Source organism: Cryptomeria japonica, chromosome 10 (assembly GCF_030272615.1).
Source record: "Cryptomeria japonica chromosome 10, Sugi_1.0, whole genome shotgun sequence".
NCBI lineage: Eukaryota > Viridiplantae > Streptophyta > Pinopsida > Cupressales > Cupressaceae > Cryptomeria > Cryptomeria japonica.
In genome coordinates this window covers 484,827,535-484,848,341 of record NC_081414.1, presented here as the reverse complement: position 1 = coordinate 484,848,341, position 20,807 = coordinate 484,827,535, and the positions used below count along the sequence as shown (strand labels likewise).

Genomic DNA, 20,807 nt, shown 5'->3' with positions numbered 1-20,807 from the left:
CTGATATAGTTGCCTTGGAAAGTACATCAGCTATATCATTACCTTCCCTTAGTACATGAGTGACTCGAAATGACTAGAAATTTTCTAATTCAAATTTAATCATTTTAATAAACTTGTTGATTTTCTAGGAAACAACCTCTCCTTTAATAATAGAATTAACAATTATTTGTGAGTAGCCCTCCAAATGTAAACAAGGTATCAACAATTGTTATGACATCCTCACACCCTACAATGCCGCCAGCACCTTTGCTTTATTGTTTGTGCCATCCACTGATCTCCTTGCCCCAATAGCCAACATATTTCCTCACCAATCCCGTGCAACAAATCTAGCACAAGAATGTCCCGGATTGCCCCTCAACACCTCGTTGAAATTCAGTTTTATTCAACCTTTCTCAGGCCTCTTCCATTCAATTCCTCCCTCTTTTTCATCTCTCACCTTCTTTTCTGAATCAACCCGAGGAAGCCCATTAAGAAGCCTAGAAATTTTTTTATTAATAAAGAATTAATAAATAAAATATTTTTTAAAAGTCTACATAAAATATGTTGAGAAATATGTGGAAATTGATTAAATAATTATTATTATCTTAAACATATATTATTTTAATTATATTTATGTGATAATAATTATAATCCTAATCTTAATAGAATAATCCAGTTAAAAAATTTAATTAAAAACTGTTATAATAATAAAATAATTCTAATCTAATCATTGGAAATTTAACCTAATTATTTTTCAATCTTAAAATATATAAAATAAAAAATAAAATTTAAATGTAACCTAAAACACTAGCATACTTATCTTTAGAGAAATATAGGTTAAATACGCCCAAGATATCATATTTGTTCATTATATTATATTGTAATTAATATTAAATTATAATTGAGATATGATTATGCTATTATGTTTTAATAATTATTTCCATTAAATTCTTTAAAGTTAAAAAACTTTTAGTACCGAAATATCATTATTATATTATTTTATATTCCTTCTTATCATTGAATAAAAAGTGGATTTTATGTAGGGACATTTTCAATCCCCATAAATAACAAGGGACACAATGCATCAAATTTCTGCCAATAGTGTTGAGAGAGAGGGAGAGAGAGATGTTCAGAAGAGGAGAGTAAAAGGGATGTGGAGAAATAGAGATAGAAAGATGGAGATGATGAGAGAGGGGGATATGGAGATATAGAAAGGTAAAGATATATGGGGTGATAGATAGAGAGAAGAGATAAGTAGATATATACATAGTGAGAGGGAGAGAAAAAAAGAGGGGGGAGGAATGGAGAGAATAAGAGAGAGATATGTAGATAATGAGACATAGATAGAAAGGGAAAGGAGAGATTTAAAGAAAAAGATAGAGGGGGAATATTAAGAAATAAAGATAGACATAGAGAGATAGAGATAGAGATAGAGATATGGAGAGAGAAACAAAGAGTTCGCGTGTGAGTGAGTATTATTAGTTATAATAAGATTTGAAATATATTTATTAGTTGTAGATGGCATTCTAGATATTTGAATGATATGAGCTATTAAAGTTATAAACAATTATTTAAAAAGAGCTCAATAGATACCTATATTTAATTAATATTATATGTTAAAATTATAATATATTTTTATTTAATAATGTATTATTAAGCATGATATGTAATAGTAAATATAAATCTTATTTATATATAACACAAATAAATAAGAAAGATATCATATATCTAGTATAAATAAAATATAATATTAAATAAAAATAAATTTAATAGTTAAAATCATATCAAAATAGTGTATAATACTAAATTGAATTTATTTAGATTTTTTTTTTGATAAGTAAATAGTGGGATTTGGGCCCACACCCAAAAATCACAGATACCTAACAAGAGAAAGCTTCAAACCCAAAATTGGGGAGCAGAGAAGATGAAGAGATAGATAAATGAAACATAGAGCCTAGAAACTACAATCATGAAACATGCAAACACCACAAGCATGTACAACCTACTCCAAGGATCCAACATTCTTTTGCTTTCACTTGCTCCTAGTGAGGAGCACTTCCATTGTCCATTGTGTGCCTTCATCTATTGAATCCAAGGCCTCCATCCTCAACTTTTCAGCTTCAGTTTTTCTACCCCTATGCTTACCACTCTTAGGAAAGTTTGACCTTGAAATCTTGCTAGAAGTCTAGTCCAATGGTGCAATTATTAGCTTGCTCAACAACCATATCATTATCATGATCCATCTCACCATATGAAGACTCATGAACAGAGTCAATTTGGTCTTGGTGAGTGTGAGCAGCCACAACCTCATCCATCACATCGATAGGAGAATCAAAACCATATCCATCAAATTGATCCCTATGAGTATGAGCAACCACAACCTCACCTGGTGCATTAATTGGAGTAGAGCAAGCTAAAAGCACAATGTCGTGCCACCCTTTTATAAAGGAAGTGGCCAACACAACTAAAACTATTTAACTTCGACCGCATAAAAGTGACATTTCTAAATTGAATTTCAAAATGATGTAAACTGATCAAATGTAGAAATATTCAAAGACAGATTTTTTATTGCTAAAAAAAGCTGAAAATCAGGGGTTCTATTCGGCATCACCAAAAAAAAAGAAAACGAACTTATTTTTTTCTGATTTTAATTTCCAGATAGAGGACATATATATGCAGTGCTAAAAAAAATTGGTGTATATTTTTCTCATAATAATATTTTTAAGTCCAAATAGCTGAATTTAGTATTTTCATTCGACATCACCTTTTGTCTACTAAATTTATCATAATAAAAAAAAAATAATACCCTTTTGGAGAAGATTCTCTCATCTAGTGAAAAATATATTTTTTAAAACTTTTTAATATCATTTAATATTTATTTTTTTAATTTCAAATCAGCCTATTTTTTAACTTGAAAAACCTACTTGGAATGTTTAAAAATTAAAAATATTAAAATTAATCAAAATATTAAAAAAATTATCTATCCAAATTCCTGACTTCGAGCTCTACAAAAGGGTATTTTATTTTTTTTGTAAAAAAAATATTTTGCTTGAAGAAAAATAGAGCAGAAGTGAAAAGTTTCAAAAACACAAACAAAATGGTGATTGTGCTGCCACATCGCTTGACACATAGGCGAGTTCGTCTGAACTGAACAGTTATAACTCAGTTCAGTCGAACTCTTGGTGCCATCTAGGCGCCACGACCATGCCAACGGGAGTTGTGGTAGGAAAATAGTCCAACCAAACTTAGTTCGGTTAGATTGCACTAGTTAGCCCCAATTGTGACACAACATTGTGCTTTTGCACAACAATCAAAACCATTACCAATGTAGCCCCACACTCAAAGGGATGTGGAGAATGGTGTTTCATAAAAACTCCATGATTTCTCCAAATAAAATCAGCACCTGGACTGCCTGATTTACACACCCAACGCTTGAGATTCTGAGCACGAAGACCACTTATCGATTTGGCATGGCAACCAACAATCTTGTGTGCAAACTAGTTACATCTGAAACAACGCTCGGGAAACCCCTCGTAGTTTAGATATTGCAGCCATGAATCTTGAGAAGAGTTGATTCAAACCACATGGGGCAATGGTCTAGAGATGTCAACCATTGCACAAACTCTGGTAAACCGCCTCAGAGCCACCGATGAATTGTCTTCCAACTTGATGAAAGATCCAACATGATCAACAAGGGATTCAATTAGCCCTACATTTCGCATAACCAAAGGTAAATTGTAGAGTCGGATCCAAATCAGAATGAAAGTAATATGGGCATTCGTAGGATCGAAGAAAGGGGACCAAGGGGTAATAAATAAACCAGATCTTCCAATGAACCAAGGACCATTTTCTTAGACAAATCTGCAATCTTCAACAGAAAGAAAGGAAACCAAGAAGAAGCCATGATCCACCAACTCCACCAACTCCACCTTAGGAGTGAAGAGGTTGCCCCAAACATCCTTACTCCAATCTAAAAACTCTTCCACAGTCGGTCTCTTTCCCACTACTCTGAACACCAAAGCCCTAGATCTGATATCAGAAGAAGCCTCATAAATACGCTCATTTGATAAATGAAAGTCAACTGGCTCAAGAACCACTACCACCTTGGAATCGCTCAAGAAAAGATGGGAGGCAAAGTCAAAAACATTCGGGGGTGGAGGGGGATCTGGGGCAATGGAAATGCTTTCCCCCGACCCAACACAGTGAGGAGCCTTATGGGCAATAAACCATAAATCAGCATCGAGATTGCCTTGTAGAATCTGGTGTTTCCAAAATGAGTTGGACGAGTGGAATGGATTAGCTGCATTTTTACATATCCTATAGTCGTGGGTGCCCAAAACCACCACCTCCATAGGAGATTGGCGACTCGAATCCACATCAAATTTGCATCTTGAGGATTTCTTTGAAAATCCATGACCCCTCTTCTGCTTGCGCGAACCCTTCCCTAGCCTCTTGCAAGACGTCTTTTCATGCCCTCTGCCCTCTCGATGCTCCATTGCTCCATCACACACCTACGTTTGCTCTCCTTCGCTTGCTAGCATTCGCACATCGCTCACTTGGTATTGAAAGTTTAGCCCTTTTATTAAGTTTTCTTACATTAATGAATTTATTTAGATTATTATATAATATGTAATAATAAAATATACATTTTTTAAATTATATAATTATTTAAAATAAAAATTTGACAAAGACTATAGAATTTTGTTGAGAAATTTTAATTCTATGCATTGATTGAACAAATTAATTAAAAAGTTGAATTGAATGGATGCAATAGTATTGAACAATAATTAATAATATTAAATTGAGATAATAAGTTGACTAATTGTATGATGAAGGTAGACAAAATTGATTGATAGTGAACACATGATGAAGATATGACATTTTTAATCCCTCATAAGTAATAATATTAGGTTGAGATAATTTGGAAGTTAACTAATTGTATGATGAAGATAAAAAAAATTGATTGATGAGTTAAATTCAATTGTAGAGAGGTGGAAATTAAGATATAATTAGCATTAAATAATTAAAAAATAATGATATAATTAACATCAAATAATTAAAAATGATTTAATTCAATAAAAAGAAGAAAATAAATAAAATTAAATTAAACAATAATAATAAAAAATTCTTATCATGTACAAACACCTCAAATCAAATGCTTCTAGTTTCATTTAGACTTTGAGTGTAATACCATAATTAAAAATAAATAAAAAAATAAACTAGATGGATGGAGGAGGCGAAGATCATGAGGAGCTTCGGCTGGAGGAGACATGAAGCTGGTTGGATAAGACTTAGAACTACAAAGATGATGAGCAATTAAGAAATAAGCACAAAGGAGCTCAGAACTTCTTCGAGCCCTTCACAACTCGGATAGACTAGAATCGATATAGGATCCTCTACACCCAAAGCTTGGAAACAACAAATGATATTTTTTAAAAACACATTGCATCGAATTGCTTGGATCGCAGCTAATATTCCGAAAGTTCGTGACAGATTCCCCTGGGTTTGTCCCAGATGAAACCACAGTGATTTTCACAAACCCTACATGAAACTCCTGTGAATTGAACCCGGATCTATATTTGCGCTCGATCAGATCGGGTGAACCAGTAACATAGGTTTGATGTGTTGGAAATCTCTTTTCATTAAATATGCAATCATACTGATTAAATCCTTCCAAAATGACATCCTAGAACATATGGGTATAATAAAACCTAAAGTGGTTAGCCACAAATAATAATGACTAAGTACAAGTATTAGCCCAAATTAGGGGGTGGGATCTTCAAATATCTAGATTTGTTACATTTAGCTCATATAACTTATAGAACAGAAAGATAATTTTTCTGTTATAAGGACATACATGATTTACAAACAAGAAAGGCCACATAAGGACATTTGAGGAAATCAATTAGACACGAGATTTTGTCATGTCCTATCCTTTGATCGTTATATATATCCTAAATGAAACAATTATTATTACTATTAATATAATAATTATTAATGAATGCTTATTTGAAATTTATTTAGTTATTAAATCTTATAAAATACACCAATAATGATAATAGCATATATTATTGAGTTCAGTAGATTTATATAAAATGAAGAAATCAATTATTAAAATAATGTTAATATATTAAATGAGGAAATAAATTATTAAGTAATGTTAATATATTAAACAAGGTTAATATGAGAAATAAATTATTAAATAATGTTAATCTATTTAATATATTAAATGATGAAGAAATGAATTATTAATAATTAAATAGTGTTAATTATTAATTGGTATAGACATATCATATAAGCTAAAATTCATTTTAAAAAAAGGGAAAGAGTTAATAAAAGCCACGGGTATTAACCCCCCCCCCGGCGGGAAGTGGTGGGACGGGAGTCGCAGCCCTGGGCTGCGGCCATCGTCACACCCCTTCCCAGGGAAGGGATCTCGTGGTGGGACGGGGACGCAACCCCTCCCTCCACGGGTATTAAGAAAGACAAACTGCAGATCAAAGGGGGGCACGGAGGAGATTATTATCATGGACAAATCCATATTCACAGACAGGCAGTAAACATCCTTGATCTGGGTGGTATGCATGAGAATGTGTTATATATGAATGCTCAAAATTTGAGACCCGATAATGTTTTATGCAGAATTTAAATACTAACATAAACTGCAGTATGTATTATAATAATACATAATTTCATAACAGTGGCAGACCAGATCTGACATGTGTCAGATTTGTCTGCCATTACCAACCACTTAATATATTAATAACTAATATTTTCAAGTAGGGGGAGTACTAATAGTTTATAGAATTGGTAATTAGTAAACATATAAATTAGAGGTAACATTATTGAATTCATTTAGTTATTTATGTATATATATATATATATATATATATATCAGAATAAGGAATAATAAAAGGGTTGTAAATATGGATATTGATATAATAATTATAATTAATATAATATGTTTTAGAAACTATTCTACAGTAATACATAATAATTCATATAACTAGCAATTAATTAATAAGTAAATAGTTTATAAATGAATTAGAATAAGAATAATTATCTAGTACGGTAAAGTAGCAAGTACTTGATAGATTAAAGAGAGATAGAATATGTGGTTAAGTCTTACGCTAAAGGAATTTATATGTGTGTTGATGTGTGTGCCACACACACACATATATGTTTATAATGGATCTGTCTCTTTGACAGAGTTATAGTTTTACAAATAGCATTGTCTCATATGTAGCAATGGATATATGTATGTATGCAGAATATTTATATGTATATAGGATCAATAATAGGAATTAAGGAATATGTGAATGTAGGCATAAATTATAGATTGAGAAATTGATAATGAAATATAGAATGTTATATGAATAACAATAATGTGGCTATATGATGGAGGCTATTGGGAGGAAATTTCCTTAGCCTAATTCAAGGATTATGATAATCCCTGGTAGGCAGTATATACTGAGTACTCATATGCATATATGTTAAAGGCTTGGGTGTCAAAAGCTCACCCAAGAAGAGACGGATCCGGCCGGTCCTCTCTGGTAGACTTGGATGATAAGATGTATCATCCAAGGCAAGGAACTGATCATATATGATGATCTTCCTTGGTAGGCTTGGATGTAAGATGTTACATCCAAGATAGGAATTGAATTATCCATCCATTTCCTGGTAAGGCTTGGAACCATGATGGGTTCCAAGAAGGCGGGCATTACAACCGCCTAAGAACATGACCCAGTATTGCATTCATATCATTTTTATTAAATAAGAATTGAGACTAGTTTTAATTAAGTAATTGAAGTTTAATTGCAAATTGGATTAGTTATATATATATATATATATATATTTGTTGCATTCTAACAGTCTGTTTTGCAGGATAGTGATCTCTAACTAGTAGGGACATTACAAATTTCTAAAAATGAACGACAAGCAACTATGTTTTTAATCGACTATTTTGAAATTGACAATACCCACAAATGAACATCAGAATACTTACAGAAAGTATATTTTTTATTAAAGATGCAGAATTAATCGCCAACCATAGAAAAACGCCAGACAACATAGTAAAAAATGGGTAGATTGTCAATACTGGTATAGTCAATACCTGCACTAAAATGCACATTTTGTCAGCATTTTGTACCATGGTATGTAACTTAAACCTCTCTATCAATCCATACAAACATTCCTTTTTGGAAGCTAGTAAAATGAAAATACATGCTGTGAAAAAAGCCAAGGAAAAATTCATACTGCTGATATACGGGTTACAAGAATAGCTCCAACAAGATTTGCCATCGGTGGGAAGATAAGAAGTTGGAATATCAGTAGCCCGGCACCTTAAAAATAATGAAAGATGAGAATGGTTGAAAAGTAAACATTTATTTAGACTATACAAAACTCAGTATTTAACAGCTCAAATCAATGATTCACATTAAGAAAAATGCAGAGCAATGTATTCTTTTAACAAGTACGTCTGAAACATGTGATAGCAATAAACAAATAAAAGCTATGAATTGCAATAGCTGGATGATGCTGTAACAGCAACAATGTCCATATAAATAGGCATCATTGGATATCACCAAAGATCATTCTTTGGTGATGCCTCTTCAAACACCATTAACCACTTCATTGAATAATCATTCCCAACAATATAATAAAGTAACTTGGAGCTAATTTTTTAAAAACATAAACCCAGGTACCCCCTTGTATTGCTTGCATTACATAGAGAGTGGTGTGAAAAGGAATGTTTTGAGAATAGAATCAAACTTCACAGAAAATAATAACAGAAGGAATTGGCTATCGAAACAAACCTAGGAAGTGTGATCAAGAGAAATCCTTGATTAACATGTCACAATAGAAAGACCTAGTGAAATACATCTACAATGAATTACTTTAAGGAAAAAATTATAATAATTCAAATAGCATTCTATATATTTCTTTTGAAATATACAAAGATAAAAGACAGCTAGAAAGCAGGGCACAGTGTCTATTGCTAGACAAAGTTCTCTAAGAAAACAATCATTCTAATATATTCAAGATCTGAGCAGGTACAATAGAGCATTGAAATGAGACATATCCTTACAGCAGGAGATGTCTCTGGTAAGCAACAGACATCCCCTTCCATCTTTAGATGCCTCTTATTACAAAAACAAAATGTGAATAAAATATACATAACTTGAATGAAACACTCTAATTCCAAGAAGGTCAAAAGAACCCAACAAAGACATTTCTTGCTCATTCAAACAAAGAAAATGGCCGAAAATTTAGAAAGCATGCAAAACATGTCAATATGATTTTCAAGACAAAGGAGAGCAAGTTCAACAAAATTGTAGGTTTGAGTTTGCAAGGAAGATTCATTACATACATCAATTTTATTTTATTTTTATATTTTTGAAAGTTGTACTCGTCAAACCATAATTTTTCAAATAATGTTCTCTCCATGGTTATCTCCATTTCTATTCATTTCCAATGGCAATTATGTTTTTTTATAGGTTAACTGAAGGTTCTATAAGGGCCCTTGCCCCCATAAAAGGCACAAATACAATATAGGTAATAGAACCAGAAGACCAAGAAGGCTACAACATTCAACTAGTATAGCTAAAACTCAAAGAATACAACATGGGCTAAAAGAACTGTACCCAGTGGTTAAGAGTATACAAAATCTAAAACAATAAGTAAACTTCAACTAGAAGAATCAGTATGAGAGACCTGACATTGATTCCTTCTTAGACTCCACCTCAATTGCCAAGCTCCAAGAAAGAGTGATGAAAAGTGCAGAAGAATCCACTCTTCGAACCAATAAGGTATATAAACTTGAAACCTCAAGGCTCACATTGTGGAGAACACCATGAAGATTAACCAGACAATAGGAGCAAACTTCCTAACACTATAAAATAATTCAGCAAGCATTTTAGCTGAAGACTGAGAAATACAGCCTAAATTTGCAGTTTCCCCTATCTACCGTAGTAGTGCATGGGCTTCTTCCATCTCTATCTTTCCAGAATCTAAGTAGTCACCAAGGAAAATAACATCATTGGGGATAATACTACTGAGAATCTAGCTCTTGGTAGCTTCATCAAGAGTCCTAGCAGTTGATTGTGAAATCTTCAATAATGGAGGCTCTAGCATATAAATCAATAGTATTACCCAAGCCCTCATCCCCTGAAATTGTTTTGACAAATTTGAAATTAGCTACATCAAGAATGCAAAAGGTTCTATGGCTTGGCAGTTAAATACCACCTACCATAAGTAGATTCCCTAGTCAAAGAGTTGTGCTTCATATTGCCGCATTGGAATCATGCAACATGCAGACACAAAAGAACAAGAGAAAAAATGAGATGTAATAGCTTGAAAGCCAAAAGCAGAACCCAGTTAAATTTTTTTTCCCTTAGCTTTTTCTACACTTCAGCACAAAATATGCAATTATAAAATCAAGATGGAGGAAAGCATATGTGGGATTAGCAATGTATACCAAAGCCCCTACCTATTAATAATTGAAATTCAAGATCATCCAACTTTTAAATGGTAGGGGACAATTGAAAAGAAGGCAAAACCATTTTATCATAAGGGAGTCCTTCCTAAGCAAAGGAATTATCACCCTGATTACCCACTCATCAGGGAGGGTCAATAACTTTAGCCATAAATGGAAATTGGTCAATGCCATCATTTGCTAGTTGATCTGCAGCCTGATTGCTTTTTTTGTAAAAATTCCCAAACAAAATGCTCTCAAAGCTTTCTGCTAACAAGCTCACTTCTTTTATGATATTCTGCAATCTCCGATCTTTCAACAAGTTATTTTCCAAAACTTGAATAACTATTGTTAAGGCCCAAAAGTGCACCCGAAAACTAAGTTATTAAAACCTAGCACTTTGGGATAACATGGGAACAATCATGAGTCTGTAGGTAAACTATTATGATAATTGGACCTCCAGATAGGCCGGTTCCTGATACTGATGGATCACCTAGTCTAACAAGACCTTGAAAAACAGCTTTTGGGGAAAAGGGAGAGGGAATAAATGAAGATGAAAAGGAAAATAAGAACCTGGTGATACACCATATGATCTGAAAAATGACAGGAAAACTCTTCTAAATCCACCTGTTTTACACATATAACATCTCCGAATCTATATCACAAAAAATGTTTCATGCAAAGGATCATTACTCAGAAAAATTGAAAGGAAATGACTTTCACAAACAATTAAATTGATAAATCACAATGCATAACCTGTGACTCATGCATGAGACAAAAATTTCAAGAAAGGTTATTTGATAAATAACACAAAAATGATAATTACTCTCAATCACACAATGAAAAATAAGCTCAGAAATGAGAAGGCATAAATTGATATTTTTATTGAATTCACTGTCAAAACTATAAATAGGTTACAAGAAAGAAATCTCTGCAAAGCTTGAGAAAAAATCCAGAACCCCCCTCCAATGAAATCCTTCCTTCCTTTATGCAAAAGGCCTTCCAAAGGCAAGAATAAGATGACTGCAAGTCAACTGAAAGCATACTTGAGTGATCTCCAAGTCAAAAATATCTCCAAAATCCAAGTAGAGAAAGAAATCCCCCCCAAAAGGCTTCAAATTCTGCATAAATGTGTGAAATCATGTGCAAACTCTTGGTCCACTGAAGGTTGACCCATAAAACACTCAAAATCAAGCTTTAACTGCTGGAGAACTGGCTCAAACTCATGGATAACTGCATTTTAAGCTCCAATCCGACCCCAAACTCATGAGATAACTTTACGTCTTTTGGATTCAATTTTCCCTCCATATGCATATTAGAAACAAACATTAAAGACACAAATAACAAATGCTAATTGGATTTATAAATTATCCAATTAGAATATTCATTTTATAGTTTTCATGTGTCTATGGGTGAAAGATATTAAATTCAAAAGGTTAAAAAGAGGCAAAAAATCAATTTCCTTATAAGAATATTGCTAGGAAATTTTATTATATGCAAAAATAATTAATTTGAACATTTATTTATTATATTAATGTTGCTTGAAGATGTAAAATTTTTACAACATTGATATAATAAATAAATATTAAAATTAATTAACATCTTTTATAGTTTATAAGTCTTTGAAAGACTTAGGGGTTTTAAAGCCTCCCCATAGCTAGGCAAAGATATATCGTAACACATAAGTGGGAGTTTGGGACTCAACCACCATGTATCTATTACCTTGTATTTAATAAAAAATATAATCCCATTAAAATGGGAAAAGGCAAAGTAAAGGAATATATCGTGAAGGAAGACCTAAGTCTATCATTTATCTTTGCATTCAACTTTCGGTTAAGAGGAACTCGCCGAGATGCTAGGGTTTCGGACTGCAGATGGAAAAAATGGGAGCTGCGTGATGACTCCTTCTGTACAACAGTTGTCTGAGACTTGATTCGGTTTGCTCCACGCTTGGAATTCATAGGGTTTCCTTTAAAAACCATGGCATTGCTTCTTTTGCAGAAAAATGAGAGGTATTTCTTTCGGACTGTATATTTTCGGAGACTTTGCATTTTTTACTGTTTTTTCTCAACTGTAAACTCGGCAAATTTGTTTGGCACGAGCTTTGCCAGTGGGATTTTCATTTTTCATTTTCCCTTACTGGAAAAAATCTGCATTATCAAAGGAAGAAATCTCTGTATTTTAAAGAGTTTTGCTTGCATTTTTCAAGGAATAACACACTGTAATTTTTTGTACGCACAAAATTTCTGCAAATTTCCATAGGCACAAAACATTGATGGGTTTTCGTTTTGTGTTATCTCTGTACTTTTTCCTCAATGAAACTCTGTTAGTTTCCTTTTACGCACAGCAGCTATATATAATTTTTTTTATTTTCTGGGGAATTTCTGTACCAATGCGTTGGGTATATCTCATTTCCATGAATGAAATCTCTGTAATTTTCTGGGTTTTTCGCTTGCAATTTTAAAAAAAGAATTTCTGCATTTTTCAAGAATAAAACTCTGTTTTTTCCTTTGGATGAAAATTTGCTGTGTGGTATTCCGTTTTCTTTTTCCCTTTGCTGGAAAAAAAACTGCATTTTCAGACTGCACTTATGGACTATCAATGATAAGGACAAAAATATGCCTATACATGGTGAGCAAATTGAAGGCAAAGATGATACTGTTTTCCGAACAACTAGCATTGAAGACTCTTTATGACATTATGAAGTTGTTGACATGGGTGGTCTTGAGTTTGATTATCAAACTAATACCTTGGAGAGAGATATTTATGAAGATGTCAGTTTTAGTGAGTTGGGAGATGACCTCATCAAAGGGTCAACACTCCAAGAGGAGTACAATGAGCGATTTCCTTTTGATCAAAACAAACAACCCTTTAGCATTTGGGATCCAGGTGTGAAGGCAGGTAAGGACGGCGAGGAAACCGTGGGATGAATTTCCCTTTGATCCTGATGAGGCTCAAAAAACAAATTGTGTTGTAAGCTATGAATAGGCCATTAGAGGAGGTGTCTTTGGAAAAAGATTTTTCTTCGCAAAAGTCCATAATGGCCCCTTTGAGAAGGTTGCAACCACTAAAGAAGAATATGTTTCTGCAGAAACTTTCAAAATAGCAATCAACAATGACTCATTGATCAAGTTGGAGGCTACCACGTCCTTTGATCAAGAGGACATCGAGGAGGATGTAGAGCTAGAGGACCATATGGTTCTTGATGATGGAAGTTTAAAGAGGTTCTAAAATACAAATCTGATTTACCTATTCATGAAGTTGGTGGTAAGCAAAAACTTCATGAAGTTGGTGGCAAGCAAAAACTTGAAGATTTAGTAGAATCTTATCCACTTTATGATTTTGAACAATTGCAGCTAGTGGGTGGTGAAGAAAAGGAGTCTTGGAGCAGCTTTGAGGGCAGCAAAGACAAGAAACAAAGTTCTGATTTTCAGTTACAACCAATCACCAGTGCACCACCTTTGCATGTTCACGAGTAGAAAGATAAATTCATGAGGTCCTTTGAGAATAAGGTGCAAGTTCCATCTGGGTTTGACCGTACACATAGTTTGATAGAAAAACTCTATTGGAAGGCTCAAATTGAAGAGAGACGGAAAGGAGTTAAGGATGAAGTTGCTCTTCCTAATCTGCAACTAATCAAAGGCTCTTTGGAGACATTGAAGTCAGAGTGCATACAATTGATCACAGATCGTAATTATGCCATCGAATCTGCAAAGAAGATCCTTAATGCTTTCCAAAGAAAAGAGAGGAAAGTTGAAGAGCTTACTCTTGAGCTTGAGTCAACAAAGGACATGTTAGAGAATACTCAATTGGTTCTAATGGAGGTAGAAGATCAATTAACTGATTTCATACTTTTCAGGGAGCAAGAGAATGCACAAAGAGTTGAAGAAATCAAGCAAGTAATTGGTGAGCTTGACGGTCTTCGAGAAGAGTTTGACCTTGAGAACTTCACAAGAAAAACAAAGGTTGCATGTGCAGATTCGGATCAGCAAGATGGAAGTGAGCAAGAGGAAAGGGATGGCTTCCAGGTTCTTGATAACCCTCTCTTTGAAGTGGGTATCGTGGAAAGTTATGAAAACCCTCTCTTTGTGATGGATGATAAAACATGTGGTGAAGTGATCGAACATGAGACTGAGTATGGTTTCCAAGGTATGGATGATGTGATGTCAAACCATGAGGATGTGCCACGTTTTGTGAATAGTAATCTTCCGAGGCTACTTGATACTGAATGCACAAGTGGGGTTGAGGATGAACACTCCACTTGGGAAGTGTTGAATCGGGATGATTTTAACATCTTTGGCATCAAGGTGTTGTCTAAACACAGTTTAGTAGCCGTCCAAGGTTGCATTGCAGCAACAAGGAGTGAAGATTTCAGACTTGTTACTCAAAGTAGGGGAGAAAGGACCAGAATGTGGTGATTGCATTCTTGATAACCTATTCCTTGGGTTGAATAATAATAAGGCTCATACTAGTCCATTTTGGGAGTTGGATTTGAGGACAACATTTGTTCCGTACTCCAATATTGTTGAAGCTTTCATGGTTAGGCTTTAAGGGTTCACTAGAGGAGACATCAATTTCTTAAGTATGCATTTGGTCTTTACTAGATCTTTGGGATGTGTTTAGTTTTCTTTTTAGTGTGTTGAAAATCAATTTCGATTGGGTATCCAGGCTCGAGATCAACAACATGGTCTGATGGAGCTTATTACACGTGGAAAGAAGGATCTTTAGAGGGATAAGGAACAAATTTTCAGTCTTGATGGTGTTGTTTCCTTCTTTAGCAGCCATTTGATGGTTTCTTTTGCTCATCAACTAGTGGGTTGGGAAGATATTCTGAACAAAGGATGGTTCTATGTGGAGTTGGAGTCACTAGAGAGGATATTTCCAACCTTGGACATGAGCAGATGTGTTGTTTTGGATGCCGATTTCCTGTGGTGCAGCAACTGTTCATCTTCTTGGATGTTGATTTTCCTAAAATCAAATCTCAAGTCAATCATTTCAGACTTGGTGGGCTGTTCGTCTACTCTTTTTCAAACTTCACAGTCTCCTGGCTGGATGGGTTTATGGTCTCAGATGAGAGGTATGGCGAGTTGGGGCAATCAGTATCCATGTATGGGAAGTGTTCAAGCTCTAACTAGTGGTTATCCTTATGCCCTCTCTTCTACTTATGATTGGGACAACAAACCTTTGCTTTCTATGGTTCATCATTCTGAGGTGCTTGGAGTGGGAACTTTAAGAGTTTTCAGAAGTCTCCATAGTTGTATCAGAATAATTCAATTGAGGCCTAGTAGATTCATGTGGAGTTATCGGGATGATTTTGTTGAGATCTTGCAAAGGATTGTTTTCCTCTTTGCATGGAGATTTGGAGAAGTCACATTTACAGTCATGGCTCTGCTTGACACCTTGGGGAGATATGTTGTGGAGTTTGATTGTGAGTTGAGTAGACTTTATTTCCTATTGCCCAGGCTTGTCATAGACAGTGGCATTGTTGATATTGATTACTTAGAGCTTTATGGGCATGAGATGCTGCATGATATTGATTTTAGTCCTTCAAGATTTTTCAGTTTGAGTATCATGGATGGTAACATTTTGGAGTTACAAGGGAGGTTAGTGCAGTTTTGGCGTGATGTTTTCACTGATGTGATCAAAGTGTCGCAACATCGGCATGGTGGGTTCTTCTTGAGACGAACATGTTGGTTGAAAAATTTGTACACCTAGGGGATGTGCAAAATTGTGGTTTCAGCCACAGTGTGTGAGTATAATACTCTCCTAATTTAGGGAAGGCTCCCGCTATCTACTTACTAATTTAATCTAATATAGGTAGGACAGCAATCTTTCCTCTTCTTTCAAGAAAGACTATATTATTTTCTCTTCACAGAAAAGTAATGACAGTTGTAAAGAAATAATAACAACAACTTTTAAAGCAAAATCGAGAGAAGAAATGAAGTTACCTGAAAGCACAAAGACTTCCGTCAGCTCCTCTGGGATGGGAAAACAATAACAAGCACAAAGTCTTGAATATCTGAAATCCTATCTAACCTTTTATAATGATAATTTAAGAACAAAGTATAGCATATAGCAGTGCAAATTCTGCAAATATGATGCACTTTGAGAAACCACTTCAGATGGGAATTACTAAAAGCAAAAAGTCTTGCAACACTTCTCAGTTTCAAATCATAAACTAAACTAATTCCACCTTCAATATTTGCAACACAAAGTCTGCAAGTATTTGGGGTGAAGCTCTTCTTAGCAACCTTCTACAATCTTCAAGTAAGCACAAAGCAATGCTCCAAAATGACACAAGAACACAATGGGAACAAAGTAAGATTTCAACACAAAGTCTGAAATCCCATACTCCTTTATATTACTCAAAAGAGAACATATTACAACTATAAAGCTCAAAGTCTTTATGAGTACAAAATTCTGCAGAATTTACTTGCTTGCCAAAAAAGATCAAAATACATAGGGCACCCTCGTGTATATATAGTAGAGGTGCCTTGAGAAAAAGGTGGGAGGATCCTAACTAACTTGAGAAATTCTCTCAACCACCATGACTTATTCCAACTACAGTCCTAATCTAACTCGGCTTGTAGTTGTCTTACATGTAATTACATTTTACAAAAATGCAAGTGAAAGTGACACTTGCAATCACAAAATTTGTCTTTACAAGTAAATTGTCAAAAACAAAAAACATAAACTAAAGAGTAAGTGTCATGAGACACTTTTATTCTTTTCCATTCTTAGCCCTGAAAGACTAGAAATTACTGATAGATTTCTGCAACTCATTGGGATCAGGACCTCCTGTGTTCCTCGCAACTACAACAGTTTTAACTAAGTTACCGGTTCGGGTTCGTATTCAGGTTTGGATTCGGGTACGGATTCGCGGATTCGTCAAAAAAAAAAAAACACTTAGGTACGAGTACGGGTTCGTCCGTACACACACACACACATATATATATGTATATATAAATATATGTTCAAACATAAAAATTATAAATATATATGTTCACAGTTCAAACATACAAATATGAAACATACAATGTAACTTTCCCATACAATGATACATAAATGATAACAGATAAATCATAAATCCATAATTGCCAATGCCAATAAATAATCTGATATTCATATATCGTAAATGTAATATCATATTCATAATTTGCAAAAAAGATAATATTCAAGTTTCAAGTTTGTTTATACATTTTTTACTTTTTTGACCTATAATTTTCATGTTTGGTTATACTTTTTGACTTGTAGGACCCGTGGACCCCGTTTTTGAGAACCCAGCCACCTGGGCAGGACCCGGGTGGAACCCAGGGAGAACCAGGCTCAGACTAGGACCAGGCAAGAACCAAGATCCGGACCCAGCCTTTTTCCCCAAGAACCAATATCTGAGAGTTTTAATGATAACATCATAATATCTTACTGTTGCCTCCCTGTGCTCTTCAAGAACAGTGTGCATTTTATCAAAGAAAACTTGATAGCTTACAAATCTATGGATTGAATCCACAGTAAATTGTTCTGACTCTAATTCCTAGCGAAGACATGATATCATTTCTGCAAGTATCACATCTGCTGTGAGCAACTATCCATCTGAACTTAGGATTTTGCAAGATATCTTATCAAAACTAGAGAGTATGTCTTGCTCAACTTTGCCACTCATCTCAAGTGTAACCTAAACATCTTTGATGAGATCCTTGAAAACCAATGATTTATTTGTCAGAAGTTCATCAAATTCTATATATTTTTCTCTGTCAGGTATCACCATATTGTTACAGAGTATCTCCAATTTGATCTAATCCATCTCATGCCAAATCTTCAAGTCATTCTCAATTGAAACAAGACTTTGATGGAAAACTTCCAAAGTCTTGTTTACCTTAACTTTTGCTGCTCTAACATTGCTCAAAACATGCAATGCCTTCTTCAACACTTGGCTTCCTTGATCAATCAACTGATTTACCCGAGTCAACCGTCCCAGCCTTCTGGAGCAACCTTCTCCAATAATTTAACAAATTCTTCAGATGTAGAAGAGGTCAATGGATGAACCTGTTCTGAAGAATTTGTTATTTTCTGAATTACTGAATTTTTCTCCTTAAGCTCATTCCTCTTCGCTAGTAATTCATCTTAACTTTGGACCAAAGACGCTATTGAATCCGTGGCACCATGCATAAGACCAGAATGTGTTTGTCTCCCAAGTTCTATTCTGGTGAGCCTGTAATCTGGCAGCTTCTCAACCAATGGCTCTTCTACTTCTGCATATTTCATTCTATTATTGTCCACCACTACTTGCGAGACTGTCTTTGCTTTCTTCACGACTCTGGGCTTAAGTTTTGCAACTTGCTGGAAATCAAATATATCGGGAGAGATCTCCTGCTTCTTTCTCTTAGGAGTGATTGAAGTCAACCAAGGGGGTAGTTCTAATGAATTCATATCAGGGGCAGCAACTGTGGTTTCTGAAGAAACAGGCTCTACCTATGCCATAGTTGTGACTCAAGGAGAAGCTTCTGTTTGGACAGCGACAATCCTTTGCTCAGATGGTAATTCATGACTTGCTTTTGTCATTAATTTATCAAAACTCATTGCATAAGTATCGATCTCAAAAAGGGCAACACTAGACAAGATGACATATGAGGGATTCACGTCAAAAATATTCTCCAAGCCACTGTGAGAGATCTCAACAGGTACTTCCATGATAGTACAGGCAAGTGTACTTGGTTCCACAGGTCCACATGAACAGTGGAGAAAGAATCTACATCCGTATCAATTGGAGACATACGCACATCTAATGATAATTGGGGAATGGTTGTATGAGGAGACTCCGAACCTACAGAACGAGGTGATCCTGTTGTATTCTCCTCATGAGTATCATTGTCAGCATCAATAACATGAATCTGCACTTGTGATTTCTCCTTCCCCTTTAATGATACTTCTGGTGGAGGGATAACCAGAGCTCTACTCACTCTCAACTTGATCCTTGTGCCAGAAGAAGAAGCACCTTCTTTAGACTTAATCCTGACCTCGGATCTGCGCCCAACAAGCCCATCTAAATCATTTCCTGTTTCAACCTTGACCTTGATAGTCTTAACATTATTATCCTTGAGCCAAGTGTTAGTGTTAGCAATAATGGGCTGACATCTGTCAATGATCGAGTCACATTCCTTTCTGGAACATTGTGGAGAAGGAAGAGGAGCTTTTGCTACTCTTTGCTTAAGGTATTCTGGATCAAGGATCTTTCCATCATCTACCATGCCTTTTGGAATCTTGCTTAAATCATGATCAACAATTTTCTCTAAGGTTCTCCTGTTGTAATCCATCCTCCGCATTTCCTCTTCAGTGCGGAGATCAATCCATATATCCTCCAGACGATGGACATGAGTGAAGGGCCTCTTGATCTTGTCCTTCATCCCTCGGTAATCAAAATCCTTCCTTGCTATAAATTGTTTTAACTTGATCTCCTGAAGTTCAATTTCCATTGCCTTAGCCCTTGCGAAAGTACTCAAGGAATATCGACCAATCTGCAACGGATTGTGTGAAGAAATATTGATACCCAACTTATGATTGGCAAGATGTAATGCATGAACTACCATCAATTGTCTTGTCAACTCCATCAGAAGAATCTTATCAGTGGGATACCGAGGTAACATGTATGGCTGCCCCTCAAAACATCCAACCCTCATGTAGGTGAAACTTGGAAACTGCAAGAACAAACATCCATACTCATTTACCTTTTTCCATGCAGCCTTGAAAACTCTTCTGTTCTTAAGCGTTTTGTCAAAGAGACACATGAAGTAACCAAAGAATGCATCCTGCACTCTTCTGTAATGAAGCCTATTGGGCTTCAGAGTCAACTGATCATAGAACTTCCATACTGGAACTAGTGACCTGTCACCCTTGGTAGAAAGACCTAGAAATTGTCTAAGTGATGTTGCAATATACACCAAGTATGAATTCATATAAAAAGTGAAAGAAGTGAGAACTTGTGACAGCTGCTCGCACAAGTTATCACTGATGATTTCTCCCCAGAAAATGTGAGACTACCCCTTCCTCATTACAACAATGTATTTATACATCCAAATTTCAAACACATTGGAATGCTTCAACCCCATTATCCTGCTAAGAAGGTGTGCTCATGTCACCTACTTCTTCAAAGAAGTCGCAGCGATATAACTTAGGCCATCTTGAAAAGCAGGTCTGCAGAGTTTTCAGCCACTTAGCATTAATGTGCTTGATGCATTCTAACCTTTTTTGATTGTAATGATCCAAGGCACTCTTCATAGTGATGTCTGCATACAATGGAGCTGTGGGGACTTTGAAGATCTTGTCGATTGTTTTTGGATCCAATCTGATTATAACATTC

At 35.0% G+C, this 20,807-nt stretch overlaps 1 protein-coding gene across 4 annotated transcripts in view; it reads right to left on the bottom strand.

The window, feature by feature from the left end:
• Nucleotides 1–20,807, bottom strand: part of LOC131039406 (probable peptide/nitrate transporter At3g43790) — a 206,330-nt gene that overhangs the window by 53,382 nt on the left and 132,141 nt on the right. For 3 of the 4 annotated variants that reach the window (XM_057972150.2, XM_057972153.1, XM_057972152.2), the window contains 2 exons: nucleotides 8,236–8,321; nucleotides 7,985–8,092 (listed from right to left, as the gene is read on the bottom strand). In XM_057972150.2, coding sequence (XP_057828133.1) covers nucleotides 7,985–8,092; nucleotides 8,236–8,321 — 194 coding nt within the window. The remainder of the gene's footprint in view (nucleotides 1–7,984; nucleotides 8,093–8,235; nucleotides 8,322–20,807) is intronic. The other variant, XM_057972151.1, reaches the window with a different exon arrangement.